We start from the raw sequence: 12,019 nt of genomic DNA, 5'->3' as shown, positions 1-12,019 counted from the left end.
GCTAAGATTTAAGAACATAAACATCATTTTTTTAATTCTTTTTAATTTCTGTGGTTGCTGATTTTAGATTTGAAGTGCAATTGATGATTGTTGAACTGTTGTCAAATTTAAATTTTTTAGTGATTTATTTTGTGGTTGTTACTGCTGAATTTGTTATTGTTGAATTTGCTGGATTTGTTGTTGCTGGTGAAGAAGAGAAGAAGAATTGTTGTTGCTAGATTTAGTTGTTGCTGTTGCTGAAGGAGAGAAGAAGAATTGGAGTTTTTTGTGTGGGGGAGGGGGAGGAGGAGGGAGTCCGAAAAGAGCAGAAGGAAGGGGATGGGAAGGGAAGAAACAACAGGGACGGGGATGGGGACGGAGTGGGGGGAGGGTTTTTTGTTTTTGTTTTTGTTTTTAATATTATTTTTATTAATTATAAAGGGTAATTTGGTCAAGATAATAAAATTGAAGTAGTAAAGGACGATTTTATAACGTTTTATAACGTTGATGATGATTTTAATAACAAAAAAGGTCGGAGACGAATCTGATTTTCACCCCAGACCTTAGGGACGAAAACAGTACTTAACCCCTAAGTATTATGAAGAAGAATATCTACCTTTCATTTTTCTGTATCTCAAATGCATTAAATTCTACCAGTTTAACCTTTAGCTTCTTCCACACAAAAAATCAACTAAGAAATAGTCATGATCTATATCAATAACATTAACATTATCTTTTTTCACCTAATCTCTTTTGAGTCTTTGCTCCATGTATCCCAAGTCCACTATTTTGTCCAAAACTTTGACAATGAGCGCTGCTTGTCATGGTTTGCACCATTTATCGAACTCTTTTTGAACTCCTCTTTTAGTATATATATTTGTACATTAAAATCAACTATCAAAATTAATTATTATATATTTAGGTATAAATAAATGTATTGTTTAACTCATTTATTTTAATATGTATTTTATATTTTAACATATATTTTATATTAATAATTAATTTTGATACTTGACTTATATATATAGGGACGGATGTACTATATAAATTATGGGGGCAAGTGCTCCCATTAACATTTTAAAAAAATGTACGAAAATATATGATAAATATATATGTGTCTCTATTAAAAAATTATATTTCTCTCCACATAAAAAACTTATCTATTAAATATTGTGTTAAAATATCTTAAGAATTTTGCTAACCTATATATGTCATAAGGATACATTTTAAAAACACCATAAAAAGAAAGGTTTAACAAAAAATTTAAAAAATATATATTTTACATTTTCAATGTATTAAATATATTAAAAATTTTAAAAAATTTTATTATTATTTTTAGAATTAAATTTTGATACATTATCACTACTAAAAAATAATATATTACGGATAAAATTTTCAGACAAAATTTTACTGTCGAAAATATCGACAAATTTCTAACAAATTTTTTGTCGGTAAAAAAGTTAAAAATTTTTTCAAAATATTACCAACAAATTATAAATTTATCGGTAATTCTATCTATAAAATTGAGATTTTAACTTTAAATTTATTACAAACAAAAAATCCATCTGTAATTAATTATTGTTGAAGAGCTTATTATATATAAAAGGTGTAAAATAGAATAATTTTTATAGTGCATATATAGAGGAAGTGAAATCAGATTTGCATGAGTCACTAGCGTAAGTATTAAAGATTCCATTGTTACCGAGACGCATGCTGGGGATATAATGATTTAATTATTGAAAATCATATAATTAAGATTCCATTATATTTGTTTTTCAAGTGAAAAGGTGTTTCTGGAGACAAAGTACTTTTACTTTCATCTGAAAGAGTGTGTGTTTGAAAACAATAACAACAACAAAGTCATTGGGTTCAAGACTAAGTTTGTTTTTGGAAGAAGAAGAACCGCACTGGGTTTCTTAAAACTAAGTAGGTTATGTTTGAGTTTCGTGTTTTTGTCCCCATCACAACTTTCAATTCCTCTTAGGTAATTCTTTTCTTTATCTCAGAATAATGATCACAATTTATATAATCATGACTACTACAATATCAGAAACGTAGAAATAGTAGACATAATAACAATTCATTTAGTTGTTTAGATAGGAATAAGATACAAAACTTTTGTGTTCATTATTTAAAGGGTTAAGTTCGATTTTTGTCCCTAACGTATGGGTCAAAAATTTGTTGTTTTCAACTTTTTTTTGCTACAAAATGGTCCCCAAAGTTTTAGTTTGTTTTAAAATCGTCCGTCGGACGAAAATACCCCTCCCTCACATCTTCTTCCTCAACACCCATCTTCTTCCTCAAACGCAGAAGAACACCCAGAAGCAGATACACAAACGCAGAAGAACATCCTCAGCATCATCAAAATTCCAAATTCAAGCCAAATCAGAAACAGAAATTCACCTAATCAACATAGCATGACATTGCAGCAACATCAACATATCCAAAATCCATATCATCAATAGACAAACTCAATATTCCACGAGCAAAAAAATTCCACAACAAAAATCAGATATTCCAAATCAGAATATATTTCACAACAAATTTAGATTATGTAAGACAAATAAAAAATTCAGTTCACAAAGAAAGGAAGAAGAAGAAGAAGAAAGAGAAGAAGAAGAAGAAGAAGAAGAAGAGGAGGAGGAGGATCAGCGGCAGTGGCGGCAGCTGCGGCAGTGGAGGACGCAAATCCTTCAGCTCGCACATCCCTCTCTCCCTTCGGGGTTAGCGACGATGGCTCAACGGCAGCGACGAACCCAGTACGACGGCGGCTCCCTCCTCTCCCCCCTTCTCCCTTCCCCCTTCCCCCTTTCCCCTCGTGATCCCTTCCCCTTCTCCTTTCCTCTTTCCTCTTCCCCCGCCCCTGATTCCTTCTCCTATGTAACCCTTTTTCTCCACATTGCTGCGTGGTGGTGAAGCAGGGGAGGCTCCACGTTGCTGCGTGGTGGTGAAGCAGGAGAGGCTCACCGGCGGTGAGCTTTGATTCGAGGAGATCCGAGACAGGGAAGAAGAGAAGGAGGGGAGAGGGTCACGGTTGATCTGGACACGATGGCGGGACGGCGGGACGGCGGCTTCCCTTCCCCCTTCTTCCCTTCCCTCCCCCTCCCCCTCCCCCCTCCCTGTTTCTCGCGCCCCCACCTCCCTTCTTTCTCTCCCCCCATTCTCTCTGTAACCCTTTCTTTCTTTCTTTTTTATTTATTTTATATTTATTTTATTTTATAATTTTTTAATGAGGAATAATTTGGTAATAAAAAAAATAAAATTGGTAAAAAGGACGATTTTAAAACAAACTGAAATTTTGGAGACTATTTTGTAGCAAAAAAAAATTAAAGACGAAACAAATTTTTCACCCCTACGTTAGGGACCAAAATCGAACTTAACCCTTATTTAAAAGATAGAATCTAAATGCAAAATAAAAGATCATGTTGCCATATATGAATAATAATCAAATCTTTTCTTCCTTTTTCTCTTAATACTTTTGTGTCACATTATCTTATCTGAATAATGATTTTGGTATATATTTTATTAAATCATTATATGATATTTTATAACATGTGATTTTTGAAACAGATAATGTCATTATGGGTTGGCTATAAAATATATCTGAAGAAGGATAAGAGGAGAAACAAGAAGACAAAATTTTTTTGTGAGAAAAATAGTGATGATGAAGAAAAAGAATTAGCAGCAGAAAGAGCAAGTGAAGTGAATTTTGCAGATGAGATAAGTGGAATTAACACCAGACCTCCTTCACCAACTTCATCTAATGAATTCTCTGTTACAAGTTAATTATTAGAGTAGTGAAAATTGTTCAAATGAGTTAGGAATTGAATAGGAGTTGCTTGCAGCATAGGTCTTTTAATTTACAAGTATGAGAACAAAATTGTTTACATTTATATTTATGTTGTATAAAATTAGGTTTATTTTGCAATGAAAAAATCTAAAAAAAAATGTTGTTTTACTTTATTGACATATTTACAGACAAATTTTTCGTCTGTATTCAGAGTTGGAATTTTTTTTTTCGGGTTCCAATTACTAACGAAAAAACTGTCAGGAAATCTGACGCTAGTTACCGTCGAAAAATCTGTCAAAAAATTGGACAGTTTAAGCGAAATTGAAGTGATGATTATCGAGGAAAAATATGTCGGTAACGGAAAAAAATTGTCGGTAATTTAGCGACAGAAAATTTGACGGTTTTTTAGGGAACGGAGGGGACCATTACCGAGAAAAATTCTGTCGGTAATGGGAAAAATCTGTTGGTAAATTATTGACGGAAAAAAATTCATCGGTAAGTAATTTTCAACGAGACTTTTACAGAGGGACAAAATCCGTTGATAATTTCAGCGGTAACCAAAAATTCGCCGGTAAAAGAGACCAAATTTATTTGTAAATTCATCTTTAATAAACAATTTTCTAGTTGTGTATCAGTGTAAAATAAATTTGCACGTGTGCGCAATTACTAATGCCATGTTATAAAAAATAATTACTTTTTATATTGATATACCTTTTACATTGATCGTGTTAATGATCATCAAAAAAATAAATATAATTGAATAACCGTATAAAATATTTTACACCGTCAATACATTAAAATTAAACTCTAATTTATATATAAAAGTATAAAATAAAATATATATTAAATTAATTTAATAAAAACAAAGCTTTACTGTAGCATTATAAAATAAATTTATTTAGTTGAAATTTATATCCTTGAGGTTTTTTTACTTAATTTATTTTATTTTATTTTTTATTATTATATGTTTTATTTATAAAAATTTAAATTAATAACTATGTTATTATTTATTAATATATCAATATTGATAATTAGTAAATAAAAAATTATTTAATATTTAATATTTTTATATTATTTATTTTTATATATTTTAATATGTTTATACAATTTTTATGTGTTATCATGATTTAAAATTTTTGAATTCGTCATTTTATATATATATGTAAATAAGTAATCTTAAAGTATCATTTTATATAAACGATGATCAATTATAAATATAATTTAAAATTAAATTAAAAGGTAAAGTATTAAATTGGTCTTCTGTGTTTGGGCATAATTATGTTTTGAGCCTTGAAGTTTAAAATGTCTTATTTGAATTTAAAAAAAAATTATTTAGTTTTAATGTAGTCCCACCGTGATGTCAAAGTTAAATAATTAACGGAATGTCCTACATGATAGTAGTACAAGGATAAGGTCGATAATTTGGAGAACAAGTACAAGCTCCAGAGGCACAAAATCAACTGTGGATGTATCAATATATTTATTTATTATTTTTTTATAATTTAAATGAAATATTTTCTATAGAACTAAGGAGAATGATAAATAAATTTATTGATATATTCATGGTTGATTTTATAACTTTGGAGCTTGTACTTGTTCTTCAGATTATTAATCTTGTTCTTGTATTGCTGTCGTGTAGAATATTCTGTTAATTATTTAACTTTAACCTTACGGTAAGACTATATTGAAGTTAAATAAAACTTTTTTGGATTTAAATAAGACACTTTAAATTTTAAAGACCAAAATAAAATTACGCCCAAATATAGAGTATCTATTTAATACTTTACACTAAATTAAATTATCTCTAACAAAAATAGCTGGTGTAGATAGAGGGTGTGTTGTCTTGGATGGTTTTGGCACTTGGGCTATTTGGGTTCTCATGGAACAATATCTTTTGTTCCTTATTGTAGAACCCTAAAAGGAACATACGATGATTATTTCATTTAGATAGTTACACGTCAAGGAGCCTTGGATGGACATTGGACAAGGTGTGAGAAAAACCTCACACTGAAGTAGTGACTATCTAGTGAGACATCAAATATTTTATTTTAGCACTCTCAAAATGGGATCATGGACTAAGTTTATTTACACTCTCAAATATACAAAATAATAATTTATCCCTATATACATCACATAAATATACTCTTTAAGGATAATTCATTTAATGAATGTGAATCTATTTGGTAATTTTTCAGTGTTTTTCAACAAAATTTGATTATATATATTATTGTAAAAATTTTAATTATTCTACTGATATAATTTTACTATTTTAGTAGCAAATTATTTTATAAAAAGATATAAAAAATAATATATATTATTAATGATATTTTGTATTTACATAGCATACTAGCATTTTTGAGATTGAAATTTACTGACTTAGTATTGTATTTGGTAGTCGGAGACGACTGAAACTAAAATTTTATTTTTGTGACATAAAATTTCAATCTCTTCAGTATTTTCAAAAGATAAAAACACAGGAAACTAAAATTTCTGAAGACGAAAACTAAAATTTTAATAACATTTTATTCCTAAAATACCCTCGTTCAAAATTTTATATTCCAAATCTATCCTTCACCTCCAATCCCACCCCACCTCTCACTCCATCACCATACTCTGCCAGCAACGACAACAGTGCTACAAAATTCAGATTCAACCACAACAAGACCAATCCCATAACAACATACCAAATTCCACCAGCACCAACAACAATAATACCAAAAACCACAAGAATCTCATAAACATATATCAAAATTAGATACAATAATCATAACACGAGAATTTTAAAATCAGAATAGAAACGAGAAGAATAAAAGCAGCATGGCGAACACAGTAGGAAACAGAAGCGGCATGGCAGACCCGAATACGACGAAACAACCCGAAAAGAAGTGGCACGGCACAGCACGGTATTGGAACTCGAACACGACGACACTCGACAGGTACGATGTCGTCGCCGGGCTGGAACTCAAACATATGACGAAGACCTTCGGCGAACACGACACCGCCGTAACTCGAACACAACGGCCGTCGCTGGATATTGCCGGAGAGAGAGAGAGGTGGTTAGAGCTGAATAGAATTTTCTTTTAATTTTTTTATTTAACGAGAATATTTTAATAATTTTATTTATTTAAATTTTTATTTTTATCTTAAATCAAACAAAATACTGAAATATATCTCAAGTCTATACACTTTATATCAAACATAATATAAAAACTTAATTCAATCTTTATTTTTTAATTTCTGTTTTTCAATTTCTATTTTCTCTCTTAACACTACCTAATTAATGTCAAAAACCTTTTTGCATGTTGATGTGATGTGTGTATTTTGAGGAACCAGGAAGACTAGTGACTTTGTCTAGCTGACTAGCTGAGACAAGGAGGGTTCAAGTTTGTGTCAGAACTCAGATAGCACTTAACCGTGAGAAACAAGGGGCTCGAATATGATAGTGGGCCCCTTCCATAATTTTGCTTTAAACATTCTGCATAATGGCCCATCCATTGTTTTTTTTCAATTTAATACTCATCCTTTTGGTCCATATATTTATGTCTTCAACAGACATTTGTACCAGTTCATGTTTAAATTAGTTCTTAAAAGGTTACTAATGAATTAATTTGGTTTCTCAAAGATTTAATACTCCAATTTTGCTTTTAAAAAATGTCACTTTAATTTAAGTTGATCTTTTTGTTAACTTTCTACTAATGTCATGTAACGTATTTAAAAAATTGACATGTGACAGATTTTACTTCACACATCAGCAATAATCAATGACATATCAGAAAAAGAATTAACAAAAGAACCAACTTGACTTGCATTAATATTTTCCAGGACAAAATCAAGACATTGAATATTTAAGGAACCAATTTACTTATGTTTGATTTTTCAAAGACCTAACATCAAGACAAACTTTATATAGACTATGGAGGATAAGTAAAATGTTTTCTTCTGTGAAAAAGAATAAAATCTCTCTTGATCCAGTTATAGTAATAACAAGGACGGCAAGGACTTCAAAAGTCAAATGGCCAATGATGAAACTTGGAAGTGAGCTTATTGATGGGTTGAAATTTCTTCCATCTTTGGAAAGGGGTAAATGGGGTTCCCCATTATACTTTTCCAACAGTGACTAACCTTTTCCAAGTGCCTGCTTTAAATACACTAATTCAACAAATAAATAAACTCTTCACTTAAGTAATGAAGAGAGGAAAAGAAAAAAAAAAAGGAAAACTAGTTCCCACCAAATTTCAATCATATGATTTGATAGAAGTTCCGAAATGAATTGGTACACTCCAACTATATGAATATGACAGAAGCAAGTGGCTACCGGTTCATCAATTTCCATTTGATGCCTTAATAAATGTCCTCGTTAAGAGATATAGGTGCGTCCAAGGGCCTCTAACTCATTACTTCCACGTCACTGACAACACAAAGTAATGAAAATTTCCAGGGTGTTTATGACTTTTCCCAAGCTGATAACAATAAATGGTTGAACAAGCAATGTTTATGGCCTATGATGTATGATGTGAGACGTGTGAGATGTTTGTTTCGGTAGAACTACCACTAGAGTTTCTCTCTTGTGCTCAAGTTTCAAGCATTACTGTGTCTGTTACTAAAGAGCCAAATCCAGTTACTCTGCTAGCACATTTAGAGTTTTTGAGGGAGATAAAATGAATGGAAACGGGTTCAAAAGTAAAAGGGACTTCACTTAATACTTCAAATCCTTCTCTTCCCTTCCATAATGAAATCTGGTTATTAGTATAGAAAAACCAACACACCTTGAGCCTTACTCCATGCATGTATGATGATGCAACACCAACAAAATTTGCCCTTTCATTCCAAAAGCACCAAGGCGCCTTGGTACAATCCTCAGTCTCTCAAAACCCAAACATAAAGCAAGGAAGTTTCTGATGTTGCTATCAGAGCAACCTTCAACAAAAGCAAAGAGAATTAGCTTAAGCCATGTTGATCAACAGGGTGCCAACCCTGTTTGAAATATGGTAATGGATTGCCACATTTAATGGATGCATTAGCAACATCTTCTTTAAAGGAAATGGGCAAGAATAATGGTTCTGGTACAAGCATAATTATAATAGTAATCAAGCTTAGGGAAAAGAAAACAGCGTTTACATGTCACAATTACAACAGATACAACACGTGAAAAAATAACAGAGGGAAAAAATATCAGTCATTTTTGTCTCGTTTCTTCAGATATTTTAATTTATATCAATCATCACTACAAGCTAAACACTGCTACTCTAATTTATGAGAATAAAATACTATTACAACATCCACCAATGATGGTGGTAACTAATTCAAATGGTACAAATGACAAGAGCAACCATATTTAAGTGACTATGATCCACATCAAAGCTTGTGAAGATGATAAATACTACCTTCGACAGTGCTTCAGTGGAAACTCCGGGCTATAAAATATTAGCTGTTAGTCGATATGGTGGTATATTGTCCATCTCTGTGTTGTTGTTCTTTCTACAAACATATATATAGTGAGAATCTGGGTCTTCCAGAATGAAATCTGGAGGAAGTAAGCCCTTTTCGGTCAGAGGGATGGGATCTAAATATGATTTTCTTGATGAACTAGTACTCTCAGGCTTTTGAAATCCTGGTCTGGCTGCAGGGATATAGAAAATGTGTGCATAAAAAGAGCACTAAACCAAATCTCCACAACTATTGTCTATAGGCATTTGGCAATAAGAATTCTTATGTAAATATGCTTCATATATAATTCATCAACGACAGAACATTTCACAGAAGAACCATCCTAATTGTTTTAAGCGCAAAAAATTGATATACAAATGTACTATATATCTCTTGAATACCCCTAAAATTTCATCTAATTTCCAAATTCTATTATCACTTCGGTAAAACATTGCCTAAAACTTATCAGTTATCAATTTTTCTTCCATATTCTATACATTTAGCCACTAAATGGTCTTATATGGATTATACAGTTAACACACCAGCAACAAAAGCATAATATTGACTCTGACACATAGTACAAAACAGGAGGCAGTAAATAATCATTATATAATAGTGATAAAAGAGAAGGAAAAATAGTGCTGGATAGTGGATTCCATGTTTTGGAGATGTCAAGAAAGAAACATTATTACCAAATATTGAGATATTCTATCTTGCAAAAAAAGCAGTTAATTTTCAACCATCTTGATATATTCTCCAGATAAGGATAGAAACAAAAGATACTCTTAGTCTACACTTTAAGATACATGATGCAATAGCAACTTAGCAAGACCAAACATACTTGAAGAGGAAAGTGGCAGGCTAGTAGGTTTTAATGTTATCCATATTTAAGAGTAAAGAAAAAAGATAATAGGTGAAATCGGATGAAATCTTACGGATATTGTACAATGAAATTTTCCAATTGTATACAGGTCTGTTTATATGAGGCATCCTTACTGTTGGATCACCATATGTTATCTGAAATGGCAATTCAGCTATTAATTAGATCCTCTAAATTCCTAGAATAATTGACATGACACTAATAAAAAACAAAGTCCTGTCTGTGTAAATAAAATTACCAACATATAAGTCCCTCCAGGTTTTAGAACCCTGCAAAGAACAAAATAGCCATTACTAGTGAGAATCACAAAATGAAGCATGCCCATGAAATTAAATACTGCAGCACAAATATCAGGAAAAAATTTGTTCTCACTACAGTCTACAACCTACACACTTCTGCAAGCATCTGGGCAGCACTAATTGGAGCATCACTACCACACTAGAGTACATAAAAGCAAATGTGAGGATCAAAGCATGTAGATAAAGAATATTATAAGCAGAACTGGGTAAGCACCATACCATCAATGAATCAAGAGTTCCTAGACCAAGAACCAACGGATTACAAGTGCAGATGGAATACCAAGACAAAAGTATAATTAGTAGATGGATAACAAAGTAAGAGTGCATTAGTTTCTAATATTTAAAAAGAAGTGATTTACAAGTTGATTTTTTATACTGTTGAAAAAACTGAAAACTAAGGATGTGTTTGGTTTGCATTTTCATTTTCTGTTTTCATTTTTAATGCTTTCTATTTTCAGAATTTTGCGAAGAAAAGAGAGAACAAGAGGTGAAAACTACAGAAAACATTGTTTTATTATTTTCACTGTTTCTTCTTTTCCTTCCCAAAATTTTGAAAACAGAACACACTAAAAATAAAAACAGAAAATGAAAATGCAAACCAACTGCAATCTAATTTTCATAAAAGCTACTCTACAGGAAACATAATTTGTTGAAGTTATGATCATTTTTATATTTTCCAACATATAAAAGGTTATTTTTAGCCCAAAAAAAGGTTGAGACAGATGCACCCAATATATATAATCCAAAATTCCGTTAATTTTGACAAGGTTTGCAAGTGATACCTTTATCAATGACACCATCAAAAGATTCATCCAGAAAGAAGCTCATATCCCTAACATCCATCTGCAAGTCTATTCATGAAGGAAACTTAGAAACAGAGTTTCACAGCTCTTGTATTCAGTTAAGAAAATGAAAATAATGCGACTGATTGCTTGATTGATAAGATAAAGATAGTACATTTGAGCTGAGGGATGTGATCATATTTTGTTCTCATCATGTGAATGGCAACCGATGAGATATCAATATTAGTGATGCTCTCATAACCATCCTTGACCATATCCTCTGACATCACTGCAAAACACATTACACCAGTTTTCTCCATCTAAATTTCTCAACGTATATCAAATAATTTATCAACAGACACAAAATATATAGAATTTAACACGTAGTAGTAATGATAGCAAATGTCGCAAATGAATCTAATGAATGAGAGTGTTGGAGATTAGAAAAGCCCTAAGAATGAATTGGGGGAAATAGAATAGAAGAGAAAAGGAGAGGAATGAGGACGGACCAGCATTGCCGCAACCAACCATGAGGACGGTGGAATTGGGAGGAGGGATGTAAGTACGGACGAAGGGTCTGAGAGCAGAGTAGCGTTGATACCAGTCAAAGGAGCCACCTTCTTGGACGTAGCGTGCGTCCCAGTAGAGGGCATCACCGTAATTGTACGTATTGCAGCTCGATACGTCCCTGAACATGTTTATGCTTGCAAGTGACAACCTCCTCCTTCTTTTTCTCTCTCCCTCTCTGAGATATGGGGTGGGTGGTGGTGGTGGCTTGGACTTTGGAGAAGGAACTGAGCGACTGAGCGTGCTCTCTTGTGGGCCTTTTTTTACTTGGTGTAAACTCTAAAAAGTTAACACC

The 12,019-nt window shown here is 32.0% G+C and overlaps 1 protein-coding gene and 1 long non-coding RNA gene across 2 annotated transcripts; both read right to left on the bottom strand.

Moving 5' to 3' along the window:
• Nucleotides 1-7,656: 7,656 nt before the first annotated feature.
• On the bottom strand, nt 7,657-8,686 carry LOC140177858 (uncharacterized). The gene is made up of 2 exons (XR_011869378.1): nt 8,536-8,686; nt 7,657-8,177 (listed from the first exon to the last, which is right to left on the bottom strand). It is a non-coding gene; the product is annotated as an uncharacterized lncRNA (long non-coding RNA).
• Nucleotides 8,687-8,923: 237 nt separating this feature from the next.
• On the bottom strand, nt 8,924-12,019 carry LOC112737322 (uncharacterized). The gene is made up of 8 exons (XM_025787167.2): nt 11,667-12,019; nt 11,333-11,446; nt 11,158-11,226; nt 10,595-10,614; nt 10,462-10,514; nt 10,315-10,345; nt 10,132-10,213; nt 8,924-9,389 (listed from the first exon to the last, which is right to left on the bottom strand). Exons 1-8 carry the CDS (start codon nt 11,851-11,853, stop codon nt 9,184-9,186), a joined length of 762 nt encoding a protein of 253 aa, XP_025642952.1. The 5' UTR covers nt 11,854-12,019; the 3' UTR covers nt 8,924-9,183.

Source organism: Arachis hypogaea, chromosome 13, assembly GCF_003086295.3.
Source record: "Arachis hypogaea cultivar Tifrunner chromosome 13, arahy.Tifrunner.gnm2.J5K5, whole genome shotgun sequence".
Taxonomy (NCBI): Eukaryota; Viridiplantae; Streptophyta; class Magnoliopsida; order Fabales; family Fabaceae; genus Arachis; species Arachis hypogaea.
The sequence above is the reverse complement of the archived record's forward strand: the minus strand, read 5'-3'. Positions and strand labels throughout refer to the sequence as shown.

Coding starts and splice junctions, on each gene's coding strand:
- LOC112737322 (XM_025787167.2), bottom strand. CDS start 11,853: ATGTTCAGGGACGTATCGAGCTGCAATACGTACAATTACGGTGATGCC. Junction 11,447..11,666: donor GGTTGGTTGCGGCAATGCTG/GTCCGTCCTCAT, acceptor TGTGTTTTGCAG/TGATGTCAGAGGATATGGTC. Junction 11,227..11,332: donor TCACATCCCTCAGCTCAAAT/GTACTATCTTTA, acceptor CTTCATGAATAG/ACTTGCAGATGGATGTTAGG.